The sequence below is a fragment of the Panulirus ornatus genome, chromosome 23 (assembly GCF_036320965.1).
Source record: "Panulirus ornatus isolate Po-2019 chromosome 23, ASM3632096v1, whole genome shotgun sequence".
NCBI classification, from domain to species: Eukaryota; Metazoa; Arthropoda; class Malacostraca; order Decapoda; family Palinuridae; genus Panulirus; species Panulirus ornatus.
In genome coordinates, this window is record NC_092246.1 from 21,991,704 (window position 1) to 22,017,700 (window position 25,997).

A 25,997-nucleotide genomic window follows, 5' to 3' on the forward strand; every position below is an offset into this window, starting at 1 on the left:
TCCTCAATACAATCTCGTTCTTTATTTTTCATTGTGTATTAGACCGTTACAGAAAACCGGAAAATCCTGAAATCCGGGTCGCCTCGGGTTCCAAGCTTTCCGGATAAATGGTTCGGTACCTGTATACATATTGCAACATTTATGAACCCTGTCAGGAATGATTAAGCCTGTAGTTAGACCTTTGCTAATATACATTCCACTCTTGTGTGATAAAGAATTACATCTCATTGGTTTAACATGTAATGTCAGTACAATATGTATATTACTTTGAAAGTCTATAAAATAGAATCATTTAGTTTTGTTGCTGTATCAAGATATAATATATTCATAATGATAGATGCATGGGCAAGTGTCTCATACGATATATTTTTGTTTGACATAAACTGCACTCGCCTAGTTGGTACACACTGGCCTAGTGGGCAGTAAACACTGGCCAAGTGAGGCTGGGTTATCGATGGATCAAGTATGCTTGACACTCTGTTCAGGTGAAGCAGGCAAGATAGAAACCCAGGGGAGTAGTACGTAAGGCGTGAGAATGGGTCAGGTAAAGTAACGAGGAGTTCGAAAGCCTCACAAAGTAGATGGCTGGGTAATGGGTCAGGCAGGTGAATTCGTAGACCAGGTGAACCAGGGGGAGAGGTGATGTACGGGGGTGGATGAGTTACGAGACGGAGAGGATGACGATCCAGAAGATCAGACAGAAGATGAGGATGATGAGCGGGTACACGAGGCGGCGGCACACGAGGAGCACCTTCTCTGCTGACACCCTGCGGGAGGAGGAACCTTCGTCAAAGGTTGATAACAACCGTCACTGATAAGTCTGCAGTGTCAAAGAACATCTCATCTCTTGACGTTCTGAAACTGGAATCAGACTTTACGTGTCCTGTGGTCTAATATGAAGTGCTTATGATTGTAGAAAATAGTGAATGATGAAGGAGACAGTTCAACAGTTCCAGTTTGATATAAAGATATGATCATCATCTCTATCACAAGTAGTTTATTGTGCACTAATTATCGTAAACTGTTCAGTTATGGCCTGAGGGGAACAGGAATATTGATATCACACGACATACGTAAACATTAGAATCCTCACGTGAAGGTGAAGAGGCTAGGCTTGAGAGGGACTTTCCGCCCATCCATGGGCGATACCTTCACCGTCCTGGTTTTGTGTGCATCCCCCTCCTTCTCCAGGTTCTCTACCGTGATGTGGATGACGATGATGCTGAAGATTAGGAAGATGCAGAAGAAGAACCATTGGTCGATCATCTTGATGTAGGCTGTGTTGGGGAGGGCGCTGGACACCTGGTTGAAGAGCGTGTACAGCACCAGCAGCGTCGTGAGGGTCATAATGGCTCGCACCTACCCAAGGAGAATCAATCACGTCATTGAATAATGTATCACCAAGTCTGAACTTGGGGGCTGGAGCCATTGCCCACCCGAGTTGTTATACATATAAAGATCAGTAGGGAAGGACAGCACCTGTCCAAACGTTGGATTAGTAGGTTTAACGTCCTGGAAAATTCTCCTACACCCTGCACCCCATGAAGTGGTGTAACATTCTATCCTAAAGCTTACATCATCATTCAGAGATTAACATTCATATCTCTGTTTCATCTTTTATTTCTAATTATATCCTCACTTTCTTTTTACGTAAAGACAGACATAGAGCCGATAAGAAAGAGTCCAGCATTAAGATGAGGTAATTTTACAAAGGAAATAACATTCTACTTCCTTTGAAGTTAATTTTTCACATAGTATCAGTCAAAGATAAAGATAGTTTGGTTATTAGCCTCTCAGTATCACTATAAACAAATTCTGTTAGAAAATGGTATATGATGAAAACCACTTGTGAAAATGGCTCACTGGCATTTCAGAAATTGGAATCGTAGGGGCTGTAATTGAGCTTTCTCGAGGTGATTTTATTTTCCTCGGCAAATTGTTTGTAGTAGTACTCTAACCAAAGCTCCACACGCACACAACATACGCCAGGGATACGTAAATTATATTTCTGTCTCCCGTTGATTCCTAGCCGCTCCTTTTTCCTGAGTCAGTACTCTCACTCTGTTCTGTGCTTATCATATAGTCTACAAGTTGATTCGTCACTCACTCATTCACTTCCCTTCAAATTACAGCTTCTCGCTTATTCACTTTGGTACATCTTCATCTCCCACTTGCTCTGTTTCTATCTCGAACACGTGTGTGTGTGTGTGTGTGTGTGTGTGTGTGTGTGTGTGTCACCTGGCCCTCTCCTAGTGCCAGGTGTAGGTGAGTGAGTAGCTCACCTGGAAGGCGACCAGCTTGATGTAGAGGGTGCCGTAGCCGATGCCAAGGAGGAGGAAGGTAGGCATGAAGATGGTTAGCATTAGGAGACTCCACCGTCGCTCTAGCTGGAACTCCACCTGCAACACGCACGCTGCTGTTACACCTGCACCACAAAATGCTGTTACGTCTACCTTAACACTCTCCCTCCCCTCCTTAACACCTGTCTTTCAACACACCTAACGACTCCTGCAAACGTCCACCTTTGTGTATCTCGTCACTTGTATGCAAGTCAGGACTTAATGCAACGTTCTTATACCGACACAAGTTCTTTCTCGTTAATTTTCCCCGGGAAATGCATCATTTCAGCGAGTTATACGGGAAAATAAGCGATGAGTGACGCGTAAAAGGGCGTCCATCAATGTAGTGGAATATAATCGATGTCTGGAGGAGTTTGTCTGCAGTCATTTGCGAAAATGTATTCCTTGCATGACATTAAGCACTGCATGTCTTCCATGCCTGACGTGAAGTGTGTGTGTGTAACGCTAATCAGGGTTTGTTGTGGTGTATTTTTATACGTCGTGAGCCACACAGTGACCCCAGTACTTAAGTTCATTTCTTAGTCTCGATGAGACGACCTTCGAGCATGAAGGCACGACCCTCGTGTGTGCTGGAGTGACCTTCGACCTGATTCATAATAAGGGTCAGGTCAAGGTCAGAACATCAAACCTAAAGGGTTGTACTGTACCTTCGCGCTCAAGAAGTTAACAACCATAATGGTAGTTCTCATAACTACCATAAAGGTGGTTCTTATGCACCACATAACAGCTATCATGGTGGTTCACGTGCACCACATAACCACCAACATGGTATTTCACATGCAGCACATGTCAACAAGCAAACTGGCTATAATATCCCTTTGAAGTCACAACTACATAAATTATGCAAAATATTGGTCGTGCATAATCATGGTTTGTGAAATTTTCATGGGCCAATTAAACGTGAGGAAGCGGGAGGGAAATGGCTGTCCGGGTGTAGAGGGGACTGTGGTGTGAAATCAACCGAGGAGGTGTAGGCTCTGGGGCCAGGAAGGGGCCTAGGTCTTCCGTCCTTGGTTGAAGGATAGGACTGGTGGGTTGAGGTGGAGGAGGGGATGGAGGGGGCCGTGGGCTCAGCACGGGTGTAGGAACATAGATTTGAGGAGGGGGGAGGGGAAGGTGGGGGTGGGGTGGACCAGGATAATGAGGGAGGAGAGGGGAGATGTGCTGTGTGGGGGTGAGGTGGGGTGGGGGATGGTAGCGTGGATGAGGCCATGGCATCCCAATTTCCAGTCTCCGTATTTCGTCCGTGAGTAATACATTTTTCTGCAGCTCAGGCTCTAAGAGGACTGGCTTAACTTCACTCGTATCATTTGGTTTTATCTTATCATCCAGAGTAATGCGACCGACGCCGAACCGTCAGTGTATTCATCGTCTTCTTCCGTCACGTCTGACATAACACACCATCCACAGGATGTACGTGGGAAGCGAACAGCTGGTCGCGTTGTGATGAAAAATTACGCTCGAATAATGGAGATGAGATACAAGTGAAGGAACACTTTTACGGAAAGGAAACACTTATCCGCATACGTAGTTCACGTACCTCCAGGACGCCGTACCCTGACCGACTCTTGATGAAGATCTTGATGTTCTGCAGGCTGTACTTGGGGAGCTGAGAGTTGCCCCGGTGCACGACCGATGCGTTCTGAAACACAAACACATGTCAACAGGAAGGATAACCTGTTTGCAAAACACTCGTGTCCCCTCCTTACTGAATGTCGTCTTGTGACCCCCCGGCAACGGACCCTCCACATCCAAAATTTGAAAGGTACGTAGAGTTTTGCATTTCGTATCTGCGGTACGAGTTTGGTCTGTATCCATTTATCAGATTATGAGATATCACATTGGCAAGCATTGAGGAGTGTTTTAGTTGACTTGACCTCATGTCCTTGACCTCTGACTCAAGATCTCTAAATAGTCCTCAGGTATAGAGTTATAAATGTAGCATCCGTGATACAAGTTTGGTCAATATTCTTTCTTAAGTTATCAAGTATTGTGGACCCAAGCTATTAGTAGAATATGAGTGGCATGGACGTGGCCAAGGATACAGGTCTGTCTGCCATGGACGTGGCCAAGGATACTGGTCTGGCATGGACGTGGCCAAGGATACTGGTCTGGCATGGACGTGGCCAAGGCTACGGGTCGTGCGTGGACGTGGCCAAGGCTACGGGTCTGGCATGGACGTGGCCAAGGCTACGGGTCTGGCATGGACGTGGCCAAGGCTACGGGTCTGGCATGGACGTGGCCAAGGCTACGGGTCTGGCGTGGACGTGGCCAAGGCTACGGGTCTGGCGTGGACGTGGCCAAGGCTACGGGTCTGGCGTGGACGTGGCCAAGGCTACAGCAAACTTAATCTTATCTACACATGTATTTCCAAAGATTTTGCGAGTGTCTGTCGTGTGTGTATACATGAACCGGCGCGCGTGTGTGTGTGTGTGTGTGTGTGTGTGTGTGTGTGTGTGTGTATAGCTTTTCCTTGAGGAAGAGATGTAGGGCGACCCAGCAACATCGAGAGTCAGCCAGTAACCTGACCGCCACAGCGATGGTACACGATACAATATGATCGACAGGTCAGCTGTACTAACCACATGTAGCAGGTACAGCATGACTAGCGTTGTAGAACGTGACCAGCACACCAGGAAACCATCTTGGGAAATTTGGGCTTTGGGTCGAGTACTGTATATTTAGGATGATCTGGTGTTGCTTATGAGTTTAGCCTCACGTTTACAGGGCCATGCTGGCGATGTCTGGGGGGCAAGCTTACCATGTAGGGTAACGCTGATGTAATCATGGTATCGTAATGGACGGTGACAGCTATACTTACAACACCACGAGCGAGTCACCTTGAGGCTGAGGACGTTGGTGTCAGCCGAGGCGAGCTTGATGAAGATGAAGCAGGTCTGTGTGTCAAACGGATACTTGAAGAGGCCGAAGTTACAGCTGAAGCTAGCGTAGTATTGCCTCCGTTGAACCAGACGCCCACTCTTCGGCTGGTAGATCGTGTCTGGCGGTGAGGACAGCATGAGTCACATTGAGTTAGTGTGAGGGGAGGTGTGAGTGAGTCAGGTGATGTAGAATTAGGAGGTACAGAGTCAGGAGAAGGAACTGTGTGAGACACGGGTGTCGGAGTGGGTCGGTGGATGGTGCATCGGTTCATGTGGCGTGTGAGCGTTATTCAGGATCACGACGGCAGTCGTTGGTGCTATATAGGTCAGTGTGAGTGGTGTGTGAGTATTATTGTGAAGACTTCATGCGTAAATGTGTGGAGCGGATAATCGTCTGAGTTCAGCTTAACAGTTCTTGTGTATTGTACACATGTCTGTACACATGTCTGTACACTGGGTCCCGAGGTGTGTGCCGATAGTGGTTACAATGCATCTCCCAGAAGCCCTCAGCTTACTGAGCACGACGGTACAGTCCTTGAGCACGTAGGTACAGTCCGAGCACCACAGTATAGTACATGGGCACGACGGTACAGTCCTTGAGCACGTAGGTACAGTCCGAGCACCACGGTATAGTACATGGGCACGACGGTACAGTCCTTGAGCACGTAGGTACAGTCCGAGCACCACGGTATAGTACATGGGCACGACGGTACAGTCCTTGAGCACGTAGGTACAGTCCGAGCACCACGGTATAGTACATGGGCACGACGGTACAGTCCTTGAGCACGTAGGTACAGTCCGAGCACCACGGTATAGTACATGGGCACGACGGTACAGTCCTTGAGCACGTAGGTACAGTCCGAGCACCACGGTATAGTACATGGGCACGACGGTACAGTCCTTGAGCACGTAGGTACAGTCCGAGCACCACGGTATAGTACATGGGCACGACGGTACAGTCCTTGAGCACGTAGGTACAGTCCGAGCACCACAGTATAGTACATGGGCACGACGGTACAGTCCTTGAGCACGTAGGTACAGTCCGAGCACCACGGTATAGTACATGGGCACGACGGTACAGTCCTTGAGCACGTAGGTACAGTCCGAGCACGACGGTATAGTACATGGGCACGACGGTACAGTCCTTGAGCACGTAGGTACAGTCCGAGCACGACGGTACAGTTCTTAAGCACGACGGTACAGTACGTGGGCACGACAGTACAGTACGTGGGCACGACAGTACAGTCCTTGAGCATGGAGGTATTACCCTAAACTATAATGACCTAGCGATTGATCTGACCCAGAGACCTTAGAGCAAAGGCCAGGCTGTTGGACCCAAGGGTCGTAGCGTTATGCTTGCGCGTCGTAGTGTCGTGTTCAAGGGTCGTAACGTCGTGCTTCGGAGTCTAGAAAGTATGGCAGAGATCTGGAGAGCCATGGTAGTAATGCCCAAGTAGGTTTACTGGGGTAAAAAATAGTCAACAAAAGGATGACGACGATGATGATGATCTAGACGGGGACAAAGCAGTATAGAAAACGAAGAGGAGGAAGATGAAGACGGGAGAAGAGGAGGAAGATGAAGACGGGAGAAGAGGAGGAAGATGAAGACGGGAGAAGAGGAGGAAGATGAAGACGGGAGAAGAGGAGGAAGATGAAGACGGGAGAAGAGGAGGAAGATGAAGACGGGAGAAGAGGAGGAAGATGAAGACGGGAGAAGAGGAGGAAGATGAAGACGGAAGAAGAGGAGGAATATGAAGACCGGAAAAGAGGAGGAAGATGAAGACGGGAGAAGAGGAGGAAGATGAAGACGGAAGAAGAGGAGGAATATGAAGACCGGAAAAGAGGAGGAAGATGAAGACGGGAGAAGAGGAAGGGACGATGTAAGAACGGAAGCAAAACACAGACCTACCCATCTGGACGTCCGTGAAGATGGGCGGGTCAGGCTCGCCCGTCTGTCGTACGTACATGCCGCTCTTGAGCAGCTTCAGCTGACCATCGTTGACGTTCAGGAACTCCACCTCCGGCGTCCACACCTTCTCCACCTCCTGTTCACTCAGCTTGTTCTTCCCTTCCTCGTTCTTGATATTTTTGAACCTCAGGTTTCTGTCTGTCCACGAGAGGGCGATCTCAATCTCTATGTGGAAGGCGAGGTCGATGTCGTCGATTTTGGAGAACCTGATGAGGTCGACGGACGGTTCGATCTGAAGTGGGGTGTCGAAGGTGGCCCCTGGCGGAGGACGATGGTTGTGGTATCTGTCGCTGAAGAAAACGATGCTGCAGTTCTCCTCGTCGCTGCCGTCCAAGCAGTCGTCCCGCAGGTTGCATCGCACGGACCGGGGCACGCACGACCCGTCCGTGCACATGAACTCTTGCGTCGTGCACGTGGACAGACCCAACACGACTTGACTTTCTTCTAAGTAGCCGCAGAAGGAGGTGACGACCCTCCACGCCCGACGGCCGATCGGGAAGCCGGTAGGGTCGACCATGGATAGGATAGCCATGGTGATGTTACCGTTAGTGTCCTGCAACATCCACTCCGACACTCCCGAGTGGTAGATCAACATTCCGTAATAACCTCGGAAGAATGGCCACCCGTTGATGTAACCGTCCAGCAGAAAGCGGGTCTGATGTTCCTCCTTTTGACACAAACCCCGCAGCTGCAGGTAGTCTAGGTTGGACCTCCCGCAGGAGAAGCACAGCTTGTCCTCACATTGGACGTCGCCCCAGCGATCATCGTATTTCCGCAGCACCAGGCAGTTCCTCTTATTCCCGCCGTTGGGTTCGCCAGGGCTCCAGGCAGTGTAGTGGAGTGGCTGACCGTCGGCTATCCTCGTCCACTGCCCCTCCATGACGTCATCCTTGGCGCCAAGAAATATAAAACGGTAGCTCTTGCCGGCACACGCCTCAGCGAACTGTCGACTGGCATTATAAAGATTTGAGTTGGCCTCCTCGTCCGCTGGGATGAAGAACCTCGAGTCTGCCAGCCTGCAGAAGGAATCGGCGTCGGAGGGAAACATCTTAACCGGTATGATCACGAACTTCTCCCGAGACTTGCAGAAGGCGCTCATGTGGACCGTCTGGGTACCGACCTTGGATTCCTCGACAGGTGTGGCGTCGGTGGAGAGGACGTTCCCCCGGGCATTGTCCAAACAGTTGGCGATGCTCCATATAACACTGGGTTTCACCTCATAGTCCCATATGTTCACCTGCAGGGGATATATGGGTCAGAATGAAAATACTGCAATGGACGAGGAAAGTCTATATTCGTGGGGAATACAATATATCTTCCCGCTTATGACGGGACTGGTTACTCTGAGGGAAAAGTAGCCTTCAGAGGCAAACAGTGGTCGCACACACACACACACACACACACACACACACAAACACACACGCGCGCGCGCACACAGCAGCCTAAATGACCACTGAAGTTGATAGGCCTTAAAGCCGAAATAAGTAACCAACCCCCGCACTACAAGTAAAACGCTACCAAGCATATCTTTGCAACATCCTCACCTTCACCATACCCTAACTTCGCTAAATTCTTACGGTTTAGTCAAGGGCAATGGTCGCTAAACCCTCATTAGCACTACTGACTGGCTTTTAACCTGACGTAATGTTCACATCAAAGGCCATCATCTTCAGTACGTTTCGAGTGAAAACGGCGAATGTTGGATACGCAAAGAAGAACAAATAACAGAAAAATAAATGTTTCTATAAAAATTTCGAGCGAAGACTAGTTTACGAAGTTAGCTATTTATTCAGTCGGTCTGGTAGAGTCTCCAGTTAGCCAGTCATCATGGTGGTACAGTCTACACATTGTCAGAAAACTTCACGTGCTGGTCAAGCAATACGTCAACCTTGTCAACACGGTGATGTGTTACGCAAGAAACGTACGGTGAAGAATGTGTGTTCATGCAAGAGCCATGAAGCTTTTATGTAGTGATGTTACTGATACAGTCGATGGAACCACACCAACGCGGAGAACTACAGCTTTTACGACGTGCTTGAGGGACGCAGTAACATATGTGCTTATACAACATGCACCAACTAGAGCAAGCAAACACGGGGTCGCATGACAGAGGCATCTGATGTGTACAGTATTCTAAAAATAGTGATTACACGTTGTGGAATATTTGAAAGAGTTAGAAGGTCAATATATACTTATGCTTTTAGGAAATTCAACCATTAAAAACTTTTCAAAAGATTTTCTTTATACCCAGAACTTTGTTTTCATCCAGTTGCAATCACGTGCACACGAATATACATACATATATTTCTATCTTTAGTTAATCAAAACCATCACATTTTCTTCGTGGCTAGCCCAGAAATTCAATAACATCAGAGCAAACGATCAACGCAGAATACATGGTTTCCAAGTTGCGCAAAACCACCCCGGTGAGGCGTAATGTTTGGGCGGATGAACTTTGAAAGGTGTGTCTTTGTGGCCTCAGCTTTGAGAGGGAAAGTCTTTTGCCCTGTAAACATGGTCTGTGCGGTCTGGCTGGGATTTCTGTCTGTATTATGGGCCATTGAGATACCACTTAGACTACCGTATCAATGTTGTTACGAATCAATCCACTATCTAGGAAAAATTCACCTGTTGTCCATTCGCCAAGGACGCATCTGGTCTGTTATCCTACAACGAAGAGGACATATGACCTTTCTACGACTAAGGGACCACAGACCTGTGTGATGTAGCCACTGAAGGACTGATGGGCGTCCAGACCGCCATCGAATTTGTCCTGCTCCTGGCCTAGGTAGAGTGTTCCGTTCAGGGGGATGGGGGCCGCCTGGCTCACCAGCACTCCATCCTGGATCAAAACACCGTCCACGTACACCCTGCCAGAGATACACCCTATAGTTCAGGGTTATGTGAGATGTATGGGTGAGAGCTGAGAGATGAACAACACAGTTGAGATACTGGGTGTGAGAGGTACACACGATACTTGAGGGATTACGTGAGAGATAAGCGAAAGATGCACGAGATAGATGAGACGTAGGCGAGAGATGAATAGTAAATATGATGGTATGGGCGTTCTATTGGTCGATGTTACAGGACCAACCTGTAGGTGGGGTGGGTGAAGACAGGAGCAACCTGTAGGTGGAGTGGGTGAAGACAGGACCAACCTGTAGGTGGGGGTGAGTGAAGGCAGGAGCAACCTGTAGGTGGAGTGGGTGACGACAGGACCAACCTGTAGGTGGGGGTGAGTGAAGGCAGGAGCAACCTGTAGGTGGAGTGGGTGACGACAGGACCAACCTGTAGGTGGGGGTGGGTGAAGACAGGACCAACCTGTAGGTGAAGTGGGTGAAGACAGGACCAACCTGTAGCTGGGGTGGGTGAAGACAAAACAGTGGTGGTGCCAGATCTCAAGGGTGTCATCCGCCTTCAGGAGGAGATCTGACGACTCTTTCTTGTCGTTGTAGTAGAAGGCGAGGTCGTCCTTGGCCTGGACTGCGGGGGACCTGAGCTATTAATCTAGGTGCAGCAACAGATGGCGTTTAGTTATCAATCTCTCAACCCACTTGACTGCTGTGGTTATTATGGTCAATATATCATATAAAGGGACAACTATGGTGAGATTAGAGCCACTATCTCTGGCATTCCTAACATAAGAATGAATAAAAGAAAATCCTGTCTCAAATTTCCCACCCAATTAGCCAAGCGCCGGCTATTGGCTGGTTATATTATGACATCACGGCCTATGCATACCGCATACTGTAGACGTTGTGTTCTGAACACTGCTATACAATGGGTGCAACACTGTGTATTTGATAGGTTAACTACCCAGTATATCATTACATGATTCCAACCAGCTCTCATCGCGTAGCACCACAGAACTATATATATTTTTGAATAACTAACTATACATAGGCAAGCTCACCACTGATTTCGGCTAAAATATTGCTACATCCAATGACTCAGCTTTCATACATATATTCTGTTTCGATCCTTCACATCTCCACGATCACTGGTCATGCAGACATTAACGATATATGTAAATATTCACTTTGCGTGTGAAAAGACAAAGAAAAAAGATTTAGTTATTTGATAAGCCCTTCCACGCAATGACTTGTATACCCCACAGTGTTAAATACAAGAAAACGAGATATTTGAACAGCGGAGCAAAAAAATATTTACTAACGACATTAACAAACATGTTGAAAATGGAAAAAACAAAACAAAACTGCGGAGTTATACTTCATGTCATGAATATGCCTTGTGTATGACTTTTACATATGTTCTGTTTATGCTTGCAAGGTTGTTACTTATACATGAAAAGTGTTTACAGTGTTGGGGTAGCATGTGATAAACAATAAAATTATGCGTTTGTTTTGGCACCAGCCAGGTAGGGTACACAGGTTTCAAAATGTTTAAACCCGTCATTACGTCCAACCTTCCAGTGAAGCCGACTGGATCTGTTTATCTTTTTTTCTTTTTTTTTCTTTTTTTTTTTTTTTAGTAAACTCACGAACGTGAGCTTCCGTGGCTTCTTTTGTTCGCGAAAATTCACCAGAAATGGCGTTATGTTCATGAAAGACCTCCAGATATGCGTTCTTCCTCAAGCATTTTTCTTTTATTCTGTGTTCATGTGAATCCTGCACGATACTTTAATTTCTGTGTACAGTGATTTCACAATATCTGTCCTTTAGAATATTACTGCAGAGAAAATCTTCACGAACTTAATGTACTCTAGGAAAGTGAATTGCTATTATGAAATCTATTTTTGTATACTTTACTGACCTACCCTCAAACTATTTCTAACGAGAACAGCGATAGGCTGCAGTCTCTTAGTAATAGTACACCTAGAATGATATTTGTGGTTTCGTCAAAAAATCAATATCAACAAGCAAAATAAAAAAAAAATATATGCTAGAACATAATTTGCAGCTGTTTAGTTCCATATTCTGAGTCATGTACAACGGCTCAGAATATGATCTGGATGCTGGTTTGCTTTGGTCTTGTAACCACGTAACAACAGTGACTTGGGTAAATCTTTGTTCCCCTGAGCTCTTACAACTCTTTATCATTTTCCTCGTCATGGTCAGTAGAACCAAGAAGGTACTCACAGAAGAGGAGGGCGTTGTCGGCCTCGTCCGAGTAGGCGTAAGAGACGAACGGGCTAATGCTGCTGCGGTACTTGGTGATCCAGACACGGTAGCAGACGGTGAGGTCCTCGAGCGGGGAAAGCGCAGGGCCGCTGCTGAAGTTGTACCTCACGAACACCTCCGTCGACGGCTGGTCGTATACCCCAGCCTGTAGGAGGAACACTTTCGATTCCTCGCCTGCAAGGAAGGTCCCACGGGTGAGTGGGGATGATTTAGATCACATTGCTTTTGACAAGAACATTTAGGATGATATCGTCAGCGAAAATATGCCCATAGCTTGGAAACAGAAAGAAAAATAATAGTAAAACTTTCGAAGTCGTGGAGGGAACGTATGTGTCAAAGCATAACAGACGATCATTTTCCAAAGACGAAGCCAGAAGACTAAAACAAAGAATTGGCTGCTGTTTGAGAAAGGACATGAAGAACTCAAAGAGAATACTGCCTAACATGATATAGTTAATCATGTAAACCTGCGTATAAAACACCAGGAGACTAATACATCAGAGTCTTCGTCATGAGAGTGAAGTGTACGCTCCCGATAGTAAAAGAACTTCCATGGGTTTTTTATTTATTTATGTTAGAAGCAAGAGCGTTATTTCTCAGTCAACAGGTCCACCGAGAAAATGATCAGAATGAAAAATGATGAAGAAAACATATGTGATGTGAATAGATTATTTGACAAGCGAATGGATGCAAGTCTTTTGGGAGACGCTAAACTTGTGGCAGGTGATATGATGGAGACGTGGGGCTCACTTATATAGTCAACTTGATGTAGTAAAGTAAAAAAAAGTAAAAGTTTGTAAGTGTGAAAGTCCATGTTTCGTTTCAATCTACTGCACACGGACTGAGGATGTTTATGAGGGATTTATGGGCTAAGTAATGTAGCGAACACCTCAGTGAAAACTGGGAATAGCTGTGAAGATGACAGATCGTTGGACGGACAGAAAAAAGCCTGAAAAAAACAAAACAAAAACGAAAAGCCTTTACTTAGAAAACTGTAAAGAAATTGTAACGTGATGCACCTTCCTAAAGCATGTTGTGGCAATAATAATAATAATAATAATAATAATAATAATAATAATAATAATAATAATAATAATATGATGTTACGTACATGCATGCTGATGCTTTTAGTGATAGAATATTCAAGTTCTCTTGTGGCAAAGACAATCTATTGTTAACACTGTGAATCATATATATATATATATATATATATATATATATATATATATATATATATATATATATATATATATATAACCTCGATCTTTATTCTGGGAAAACACTTGTTGGGTTATCGTGGTGTATGCACTCGAATCCCATTATTTAATTTGGCTCTTGTTAGACAGATTGAGTAAGAATTCACTTAAGTGGAACGCCTCTAACGCGACATACATACAGAATTGGTATAACCTTTATCGTACTATATTTATAGATGAGTCTCAGCAGACGAACTTCAACTGTCGGATATATATATATATATATATATATATATATATATATATATATATATATATATATATATATATATATATATATATATATATATATATATTTATATATATATATATATATATATATATATATATATATATATATATATATATATATATATATATATATATATATATATATATATATATATATATATATATATATATATATATATTTATATATATATATATATATATATATATATATATATATATATATATATATATATATATATATATATATATATATATATATATATATATATATATATATATATATATATCCCTGGGGATAGGGGAGAAAGAGTACTTCCCACGTATTCCCTGCGTGTCGTAGAAGGCGACTAAAAGGGAAGGGAGCGGGTGGCTGGAAATCCTCCCCTCTCGTTTTTTTTTATTTTTCCAAAGAAGGAACAGAGAAGGGGGCCAGATGAGGATATTCCCTCAAAGGCCAAGTCCTCTGTTCTTAGCGCTACCTCGCTAATGCGGGAAATGGCGAATAGTATGAAAGAAAGAAAGAAAGAATATATATATATATATATATATATATATATATATATATATATATATATATATATATATATAAATGTATGGTTGCGAGGCGTGGGCTATGGATAGAGTTGTGCGCAGGAGGGTGGATGTGCTGGAAATGAGATGTTTGAGGACAATATGTGGTGTGAGGTGGTTTGATCGAGTAAGTAATGTAAGGGTGAGAGAGATGTGTGGAAATAAAAAGAGTGTGGTTGAGAGAGCAGAAGAGGGTGTTTTGAAATGGTTTGGTCACATGAAGAGAATGAGTGGGGAAAGATTGACCAAGAGGATATATGTGTCAGAGGTGGAGGGAACGAGGAGAAGTGGGAGACCAAATTGGAGGTGGAAAGATGGAGTGAAAAAGATTTTGAGTGATCGGGGCTTGAACATGCAGGAGGGTGAAAGGCGTGCAAGGAACAGAGTGAATTGGAACGATGTGGTATACCGGGGTCGACGTGCTGTCAATGGATTGAACCAGGGCATGTGAAGCGTCTGGGGAAAACCATGCAAAGTGTGTGGGGCCTGGATGTGGAAAGGGAGCTGTGGTTTCGGTGCATTATTACATGACAGCTAGAGACTGAGTGTGAACGAATGGGGCCTTTGGTGTTTTTCCTAGCGCTACCTCGCACACATGAGGGGGGAGGGGGTTGTTATTCCATGTGTGGCGAGGTGGCGATGGGAACAAATAAAGGCAGACAGTATGAATTATGTACATGTGTATATATGTATATGTCTGTGTGTGTATATAGATGTGTACATTGAGATGTATAGGTATGTATATTGTGCATGGGTGGACATGTATGTATATACATGTGTATGTGGGCGGGTTGGGCCATTCTTTCGTCTGTTTCCTTGCGCTACCTCCCTAACGCGGGAGACAGCGACAAAGCAAAATAAAAAAATAAATAAAATAAATAAAATATATATATATATATATATATATATATATATATATATATATATATATATATATATATATATATATCTGGAACTGGAAGGAACACGAATTAGATAAACAGCGCTCCCGACACATCGATAAAACCGAAATATTAAGTTTTAACCTCCCCTGCTTCATAGCTTATCATACTAGAAGTCAGACCAAGCCCCTTACAGAACATTTCCATGATACTGTTCCTGCTGAATGCTCACATGGTTTGGACTGATCAATTATCGCAAATCATGGTATTCTAACTTTGATTAAATCTTGCGACCTCTTAGGCTGCATTTGCCTGCAGTGAGAGGCTTCTCATTACTCCTCATATTTTAATGGAAGAGCGTGAGTCACGCGACTTCAGCATTTTCTGTAACACTTCACCGACTTTGATTTATGGTGATATTCATAATGTTAGATCTAAATATTCCTCCAGATAGTAAAGCATGTGTAAATATATCAGAAACTGCTGCATATTTTGTTGCTCTTGAGATTACGAGGGAAGAGCATTTTCCACTCGTGCGTCCATTGTGAATTTATCTGTTCTTTTACCAACAGTCATCGCTCTTGCACACTGATGGTGCTGAACGCGACTCTAATAATCGAAAATTTATAAAGGGTTCAATATCGTGCAGAGGTTCGATTATACAGAAGGTTGATTTATACTTGTATGGGATCCTGTTCTTACACTGGAGGAGGTTCCAACTCAGTATTCTTGACACTGACTATAACTATAGTAGTCCGATTTGTCGAGTCTCCTGACTAACCTTGAATTCCTGATTTCCGAACCGTTCGTTCCCTTTCCTTATTCTGTGGAACAGTGGTGTTCACTAGAACAATTGTGAGAGCCAGTTGGGGCAAATGGAAATAATAGCTAGGCCGCAGAGGCTCTGGAGAATACGTAGAATCAATGTACAATAAATGATTTCTTTTACATAAAATAAATGCATTATATCTCTACAATTTGTACGATGTAGTTCGGTAATAAATGTATTCTTCCTAGATTTACGATTATTACCTGCATTGTTTTGAGTAATTACTTTTTTTTTTTCTCCCTCTCTCCTTCAGACTGCATAATAAATACCGCTGCTGTGGATTTTACTGCAGTGTCGGCTCTGGGAAACGTATTTACAGGCATTCGTTCCTTGCTGAACTACATGATGTTCGTGAAGCCATGTGAATGCCTGGGCCGATAGAAGTCCCAGGTTATGTTGTCGATATATTCTATTCTCTCTCTACGCTGCAGAACTTTCGAGGCTGTTTGATGTAGCGGTACACTTAGGTGAAGAAACGTGAAATATAAGAGATACAGAGGTATAAGTTTGTTGAGTATTCCTGGTAAATTATATGGGAGGGTATTGATTGCGAGGGTGAAGGCATGTACAGAGCATCAGATTGGGGAAGAGCAGTGTGGTTTCAGAAGTGGTAGAGGATGTGTGGATCAGGTGTTTGCTTTGAAGAATGTATGTGAGAAATACTTAGAAAAGCAAATGGATTTGTATGTAGCATTTATGGATCTGGAGAAGGCATATGATAGAGTTGATAGAGATGCTCTGTGGAAGGTATTAAGAATATATGGTGTGGGAGGCAAGTTGTTAGAAGCAGTGAAAAGTTTTTATCGAGGATGTAAGGCATGTGTACGTGTAGGAAGAGAGGAAAGTGATTGGTTCTCAGTGAATGTAGGTTTGCGGCAGGGGTGTGTGATGTCTCTATGGTTGTTTAATTTGTTTATGGATGGGGTTGTTAGGGAGGTGAATGCAAGAGTTTTGGAAAGAGGGGCAAGTATGAAGTCTGTTGGGGATGAGAGAGCTTGGGAAGTGAGTCAGTTGTTGTTCGCTGATGATACAGCGCTGGTGGCTGATTCATGTGAGAAACTGAAGAAGCTGGTGACTGAGTTTAGTAAAGTATGTGAAAGAAGAAAGTTAAGAGTAAATGTGAATAAGAGCAAGGTTATTAGGTACAGTAGGGTTGAGGGTCAAGTCAATTGGGAGGTAAGTTTGAATGGAGAAAAACTGGAGGAAGTAAAGTGTTTTAGATATCTGGGAGTGGATCTGGCAGCGGATGGAACCATGGAAGCGGAAGTGGATCATAGGGTGGGGGAGAGGGCGAAAATTCTGGGAGCGTTGAAGAATGTGTGGAAGTCTAGAACATTATCTCGGAAAGCAAAAATGGGTATGTTTGAAGGAATAGTGGTTCCAACAATGTTGTATGGTTGCGAGGCGTGGGCTATGGATAGAGTTGTGCGCAGGAGGATGGATGTGCTGGAAATGAGATGTTTGAGGAGAATGTGTGGTGTGAGGTGGTTTGATCGAGTAAGTAACGTAAGGGTAAGAGAGATGTGTGGAAATAAAAAGAGCGTGGTTGAGAGAGCAGAAGAGGGTGTTTTGAAATGGTTTGGGCACATGGAGAGAATGAGTGAGGAAAGATTGACCAAGAGGATATATGTGTCGGAGGTGGAGGGAACGAGGAGAAGTGGGAGATCAAATTGGAGGTGGAAAGATGGAGTGAAAAAGATTTTGTGTGATCGGGGCCTGAACATGCAGGAGGGTGAAAGGAGGGCAAGGAATAGAGTGAATTGGATCGATGTGATATACCGGGGTTGACGTGCTGTCAGTGGGTTGAATCAGGGCATGTGAAGCGTCTGGGGTAAACCATGGAAAGCTGTGTAGGTATGTATATTTGCGTGTGTGGACGTATGTATATACATGTGTATGGGGGTGGGTTGGGCCCTTTCTTTCATCTGTTTCCTTGCGGTACCTCGCAAACGCGGGAGACAGCGACAAAGCAAAAAAAAAAAAAAAAAAAAAAAAAAACGTGTAGCCTATGAAGACGCAAATACTGTTTTGCTCTGGGGTTATAGCCAGGTACGTGTGAATTAGAAAAATGTCCTTTGTTTCTTCCAATATTCCTATTACGAGAGCATTCCATATGCCAACAGTCGTGTGAAGGGACATCATTTTGCCTAATTCGGTCACACATTTGGAACTTTCTCTGTACAAAGCAAGTGACTTACGGAAAAGTCAAGCGCTTAATTGTCCCCCTCCCTCCTTTATTGTTGTTCACACCAGCATAGGCCGTATTTTCTTTTCTATTTCATCTTATGATGACGGTATATCCTGACCGTTTAAGTCAACATGTTGCAAAAAGTTCATCCCTGCTAGCAGAGGGTCGGTGCCTAGGACATGAGCTGCGATTTCAACGGTAAATACAATGAAAAATCTTTGCCATTCCTTCATTATCTTCAACAAACCACTGTCTTCTGTAATTGTTAGAGTAATTAACTGGGGAAATAACTCTCTCACTTCTAACATCATGATGAAATTCTGTAGGGTTTGTTTTGCTATTTTCTACAATAGACGCTCCGGTAACACTCTCCCTTGACATATAAGACGTTAGTATTCTATGATTTTATATGAAATACCCTACGATCTTAGCCACTAATCTTTCCAAGTTTCTGAAATGCTATTTTCTTACACAAGAAGTAATTCTTTGTAACACTGTTCCACCATTTTGGCTTAATTCTGTAAATTGGGCATCTGCTACGCACCGGATTATGTGTTCTTTGATTCATCTTTCAATATCTTACTTGAACTTTTCCTAGGCAAACGTCCGTATCATTTCCCTTGACTATGTCATCGTGTCGAGATCAGCGCAAAAATCATTACAGTTCGTGAATCTAGAATCTGGTGATTTGTCAGCGACCGCCGACATAAATTATTCTTTGCTATCAACATTGTAAACAAGATCCTCATTTGTTGCTAAAAGTAAGTTGAATATTCCCATGTCGAGTGTGCTCCTCCTCATTACTTATTAGCCAATCTGCTTACCCTTTTTTAGGTTTCATTTAAGTCCTAGCCACTTGGACATTAAGAAAAAAAAAAGTCATTTTAACTCCAGCACAAATTTAGAAGGTAAAGCTTTTCATTATTTTGAGAGTTGGTGGTAAATATGGCCATACAAACGTGTGGTTGAGGCATTAGGAAAACATACTGTGGTGTCGAAATGTTCACATTAGTTTTGTTAAAGTTCCTAGAACGGCCTTGTATGTCATCAGACTTAGAGCTCTTCAGGCACTGACATTCTATTGATCAGTCAGTACCATAAGTGAGGCACACATATAAATCTTGGGCGAGCACCCACCACAGACATACTGGGGAAACATCCACCAAAGACACTGGGTAAACCACGTACCACAGATGTACTGGGGAACACAAACCAAATATATATCAAAAAAGCATCAACCGCAAACATGTGGGGAAGCACCCACCACAAACATGCTGAACAGCACCCACCACACACATACTGAACAGCACCCACCACACACATACTGAACAGCACCCACCACAGACACACTGAACAGCACCCACCACAGACGTACTGAACAGCACCCACCACAGACATACTGAACAGCAACCACCACAAACATGCTGAACAGCACCCACCACACACATACTGAACAGCACCCACCACAAACATACTGAACAGCACCCACCACAAACATACTGAACAGCATCCACCACAGACACACTGAACAGCACCCACCACAGACATACTGAACAGCACCCACCACAAACATGCTGAACAGCACCCACCACACACATACTGAGCAGCACCCACCACAAAGATGCTGAACAGCACCCACCACACACATACTGAACAGCACCCACCACAAACATACTGAACAGCACCCACCACAAACATACTGAACAGCATCCACCACAGACACACTGAACAGCACCCACCACAGACATACTGAACAGCACCCACCACAAAGATGCTGAACAGCACCTACCACACACATACTGAACAGCACCCACCACAAAGATGCTGAACAGCACCCACCACGCACATACTGAACAGCACCCACCACAGACACACTGAACAGCACCCACCACAAACATACTGAACAGCACCCACCACAAACATACTGAACAGCACCCACCACAGACATACTGAACAGCACCCACCACAAACATACTGAACAGCACCCACCACACACATACTGAACAGCACCCACCACACACATGCTGAACAGCACCCACCACACACATACTGAACAGCATCCACCACAAACATGCTGAACAGCACCCACCACAGACATACTGAACAGTACCCACCACAGACATATCGGAAGCACCCAACACAGACATCTGAGAAGAAAACAGCACAAATATATACCAAAGATCGCCCATCACAGACATGTTGGTGCGGCACCCACCACAGACATGCTGGGGAAGCATGCACCACAGATATAATGAGAGTTAGACCCCACAGACATACTAGAGCAGCGTCCATCTCAAATATAATGAGGGAAGACACACCAAAGACATACTGGAAAGCACCCATAATGGGCCAGCATCATTTACAAACTCTTGTAGCACCCACCACAGACTGGAGGGCACCCACCACAGACTGCAGGGCACCCACTACAAATTGGAGGGCACCCACCACAGACTGGAGGACACCCACCACAGACTGGAGGGCACCCACCACAGACTGGAGGGCACCCACTACAATTTGGAGGGCACCCACCACGGGCTGGAGGACACCCACCACAGACTGGAGGGCATCCAACACAGACATAGTGGACTGCACTCACCACAGACAACTAAAAAGCCCTCATAACAGACATACTAAACAGCACCCATCACAGACAAAAGGAAGACACCAACCACAGATATACTAGACACTACTCACGTCATACATACCTAGAGTATAAATGGCCACAGGAAGGCAGATCATACCACTACGTTCATGAGATACGTTAGTGGCGGTCTTGGCTGAGGAGCTATGCACTTCTCGTCTGGTAATGTTTGGTCGTGGGTTCGCATCCTAGTAATAACACCTGTTGGCATAGCCTGGTGTAAAATGTCATCTGTTCTTCAGACAGATATCTTTCGCAGATAAAAAAAAGAGGAAAATCCAGATTATAGGGTAAAAGCAATGTTTAATACGGTCTAAGACTGAGACAGCTTTGGTATGTAAACGATACACGATAGTGCGACCTTTAGGAAGATGGTAGGGCACTTAGGTATGGTGCGGTGACCTCTGACCTGACCCTTCAAGGGTCAGGTCAAGGGTTTTCCCATGATACCAAAGGATCCGTGCCATTGTGCCTCAAGGTCGTGTTTAAGATTAGATCCGTCGTGCTCAGGAGGTTAATATTCAACACATGTATGTTGCACAATACACATTAAACATACATTGTCGGATGTTATTCTTTACAACACGAAATTTTGTCTCTCTGGTAACTCCTGGTGAGTTCCAGCCCCACTGGAGTGGCCATGAGTGTGCCGTCCGCCTGCTGGTTAGGAGTGGCTAGGATTAGCGATGAGTCAGGAAAGAATCCTATACCCATGAATGAGTAACGAGGAACATCGACCTCCCGTGAATACCACAAATGATCCGTCGGTACGACCCTTGGGTATGGTCATCTGACCTTTGACCTGACTCTTTAGGGTCAGGTCAAAGGTCAGGTCATCATGCCAAATGGTCGTGTCGTTGAGTTCAAGGGTCGTGCTATCATGCTCATGGGCGAATCTTTCATCTCAAGTATAGAAGGTACGCAACCTTAATCAAATGGCAATGCTTGAGAAAGAGGTGAGTGAGGTGTACTCACGTGAGAGAGACAGTGCAGTGTGAGCCAAGACCACCGCGACCAACCACCCTCCACCAACCATTCCGACTGACTGACTGGAAGGTCTGTGGCGTCCAGCCCGCCTCCACACAACACACCCATCTGTCAGACTTGCTTGCGCCTACCACACACACACACACACACACACACACACACACACACACCGTCATTCCTTACGTGATCAACTGCCTCACATCATACGATATCTTCAGGCATCTATCTCATCCCTCACAAGTCCACCCTCTTCCGTTCTCTTGCCTAAAGGGACCAAGACGCGTCCATACAACACCTACTTACACCTTTCAACATGACCCATCTTTGCCCTAGCGGAAACTGACCTCCCCATCCATGCACTCCTCAATCACCCAGGCCTTTAGCCTCCACTGTTCCATCGTATGATTCACTTCATCTCCTATGGTTCCATCCGCTGCCATGTCCACGCCACATTCTCCAGGCCCTCCCCGTCCAACTTCACTTACAAAGCACCCGATTTCGTTCCCTAATAAACCTCTTTTTTTTTTTCTTTTAATCACATTTACTCTCACCTTCCTCTTTTCACACGCACTCCAAACCTCAGGTTACTCCCAGATGCCGCCATCCCCAGCATGCGTAGACCCGCCCCTTGCTCCAAGACCCTAGTATTTACTTTCCTCACCACCCCATCCGTAATCAGATTAAAGAGCCATGGCAACATCGCACAACCTTGACGCAGAGCCACTTTCACCTGGAACAACTCACTTTCCTCCCTCCCTACACGCACACGGCGCTTTACCCTCCCAATAAAAATTCCTCATGACATTTAGTAGCTCTCCTCCCACACAGTAAGCCCACGAGAATATCACACGGAAATACGGTAGCTTTTCCCGAGGCCAAGTTCTGACGTGGGTTTGTGGAGCCTCGTCACGCTCTTGGCCAGGACTTGTACTATATACAATCCAAACCTTTTACGAAACAGAAGACTGAACTCGAGATATTCTGAATGGTAAAAGCTCAGTTTTGGCTGCTCATTTTTGACAAAATAGTGGGGGTTCTATCAGGGTGATGTCTTTGAAAGAATGAAAAATGAACGTTTCATTAGAAGAGTAAAACACTAATATTTCGCTGACGGATAATACAGTTTCAAATACAAGCCTCAAGCATTGCCAAAAACTTTATAAAGAGGAAATTCAGATATGTTTACTTGCCTTTCCTGACTGGTATTGGCGTTTCTCTTCAAACTAAAATTCAGAGACTCATATTTACATACCACCCAAGTTATAAGGTTATTTTCAGATATACCTCCCAAACTTAAACAAGAAGAAAATGTACGACTTGGTAAGAATGCCATTTGTTCCCGCTAAAGAGTATTGTCATCTTTCATGGCCACTTCGTAGAACAGCTAAGCGAAGTTAGATCAGATTTAATACCTGGTGATGAATTTTATGGCGAAGGAACAAAAAAGAGAGCTCTGTCTCGAGTGACAGCAGGAGTTTCCTGGAATCACCAAAGGTAAAGTGGATATATCAGTATCTGTTTATGAGATATTGCATTTTCTAATCTAAGTGACGCTTAACACAGATCACGTCTCTCCACATAAAACACAGTAAGAAATTTGGGTATCGGGAATGTGTTTGTAAACTAAGATCATGATACTTCAACCAGCTCAAGAAAGTAAGTTCAAAGATACTTTTCTCAGAAAATCAAAATACTGTCGATGAAGTTTGTTGGCGTCCATAATCATACACCGTTTAGTTTAACTGTCATTAGTCATTAGCATTCATATATTTTCATATATTAATGGGATAGGGAAAAGGGGTGAATAAATTCATGATTAGGGAGAGGAGACGTTGGATAGGATGAGAGATGCACAAATGCTGATCTAAATAACAGGCACAGAAGGTAAAGTCAGCGCGAAATGTTATATATACGATACTAATACACTGAACGCACACTTTCATAGAACACATAATACTTTCCAACAGCCAGGACTCGAACCCAGGACCTTTTGCGCGGTAGGCGGGAACGATAACACGTTCGGACGAGAAAGACTTTAGCAGCAGAAACATTTCAGTGATTTATTAACGAGTCATATGATACTGAAACAATTTTAACGTAAAATTCACAAACCGAAATGGCAAATTAATTTGAATGTCTTTTATGCTCCGTCAAGTCCCTGATGTGAACACTCTCAAACATCGTCAAACTACGAAAAAACAAACTTTTTTTCTATTTTTTCTATCCAACAACTCAGTGGTAGTTGGGTCACATCGATCCACGCCCCAGGCTTTGTGTAATGAAAGCGGACCCCACAATGTGAAATACGGGTATGTGTAATCCATTACTCAGATTTTGAAAGTCTTTTTTTTTTCTTCCAATATTTGCAGGTACGTTACGTTCTCACTATGAATTTCACATGACTTGCCAGTGAATTTCACCGATGACAAGTCTCTAGGTGTGGTCATTAACATTCAACGAACCACAGTTAAGACAACGCATTTCTCCGCCCTTGTTGTAATGAGCTTAAAGATGGCTACTAACACTGTTTTGTTACCTAGATTTCCTCACTCGCACTGGCATATCAACATCACGTGTCTCTGGCCAGTAATCATCCTAGTAGTTTCTCACGAGGCAAGTCATCATTTTGCGCTGTACGAGTAATATCTATAATCTCTCTGCATTTCACTTTTTAGTTAGATTTGTTCAGAGCTAGACTCGAGTGGAGGATGAAAAGCTGGGTTGGTTGCGGACCGGCTGCCAAAACCCCAAGACTAGGAACCCATGTGGGCCCGTGCGTGCCTCACGGTCAGCAAGGATAACAACTTTACCACTGGAAGCCCATAAACTGTAAGACAGTTCCTTGATCTGAGTACATCAAATGGAACAGTGAACACCTGGTCTTCAAACCTACAAGGCTCCGAATCACCTTTATATCAACTCTGGTTAGCACTGATTGTTGTGCAAATTCTTATCTATCAGTACGAATTAATAGAATGTCTATAGTTCTAACTGCTTTTTTTTTTGAAGATATTTGCGTGTACGATCTTGCGTGAGTGACAGTACGACCACAGGGTAAGCTGAGGAGAATTTGCGAGCACTCGTCGCACTGACATTCCCCTCGCGACATGTCGCTCACAAAGAGGCAGAAAGGCTTAGCTTGTAACACTGTAAAAGAAACAAAGAGGAAGAAAGGCTTGGCTAACAACACTGTAAAAGAAATTTATCAAGGGGAAAGACAGTCCCTTCTTCCGAGAGAGAGAGAGAGAGAGAGAGAGAGAGAGAGAGAGAGAGAGAGAGAGAGAGAGAGAGGCGCGACTACAAGAATCGAGTGGAACAAATGAGTTACGATCTTGTACAACATTAGTCATCAGCTAAACTGGCTCGGACTTACATACAGATGAATAACGTGTTTTCTTCTGCCGTGTTGGGACAAATGATTTAATTCACGAGAGACAAAAACAAGAAAAAAATATAGACAAACCGACGGACAGTACCCACGGATAGTACCCTGCAAGAACCATTGAATAATGCGTGTTTATGTTTCGCATGACGTCAGTTAAAGCTTGGCCAGCTTTAAGTATTGTGTCTAGTGATGGTACGAGATATGCTTCCTGGAAACGAATGCACGGAAGAATGGCTCTGAATACTGCATGTCATTCAGGTTATGACAATTCATGGCGCTGGAAGAAATAGCCTCTAATAAATACGTTTTAATGAGAGGTTTAAAGACACTGACTGAGGGACATATGTAGAATATCAAGGGTGATATACAGGACTGATAGACAGTCACTAAAATCTCTCTGTCTCCCTCTTATATTCTTAGCTTTTTTCTCTCTCTCACCCCTGGGACGAACCATAGTGCTCTGCCTAGTCACCAAGACGAACCCGATGCCTCCACCTCCCCCTTGCACGAACCCAATGGTTCTCCTTCATCAGTGGACGAATCTAATGGCTCTTGCTTGCCACTGGCACGGACCCAGTGGTTATGCCTCGTCAGTGGGAATTCCAGGGTTATTTACGAAGACACAGGACGTCCACAGAAAGATATCGCCCTAGCTCGCTATGGACGATGAACACCAG

General features: G+C 44.4%; 1 protein-coding gene across 2 annotated transcripts; it reads right to left on the bottom strand.

Moving 5' to 3' along the window:
* Positions 1–7: 7 nt before the first annotated feature.
* Positions 8–22,011, bottom strand: LOC139756899 (uncharacterized). 2 transcript variants are annotated; one of them, XM_071676800.1, is made up of 10 exons: positions 21,924–22,011; positions 12,311–12,526; positions 10,565–10,694; positions 9,928–10,081; positions 7,152–8,448; positions 5,201–5,361; positions 3,901–4,002; positions 2,283–2,399; positions 1,094–1,359; positions 8–767 (listed from the first exon to the last, which is right to left on the bottom strand). In XM_071676800.1, the coding sequence occupies exons 1-10, from the start codon at positions 21,982–21,984 to the stop codon at positions 662–664; spliced, it is 2,610 nt and encodes an 869-aa protein (XP_071532901.1). In that variant the 5' UTR covers positions 21,985–22,011; the 3' UTR covers positions 8–661. The 2 variants fall into 2 exon arrangements, with proteins under 2 accessions (XP_071532901.1, XP_071532902.1); XM_071676801.1 differs by lacking the exon at positions 2,283–2,399 and having other exon boundaries at positions 527–767.
* Positions 22,012–25,997: the final 3,986 nt, after the last annotated feature.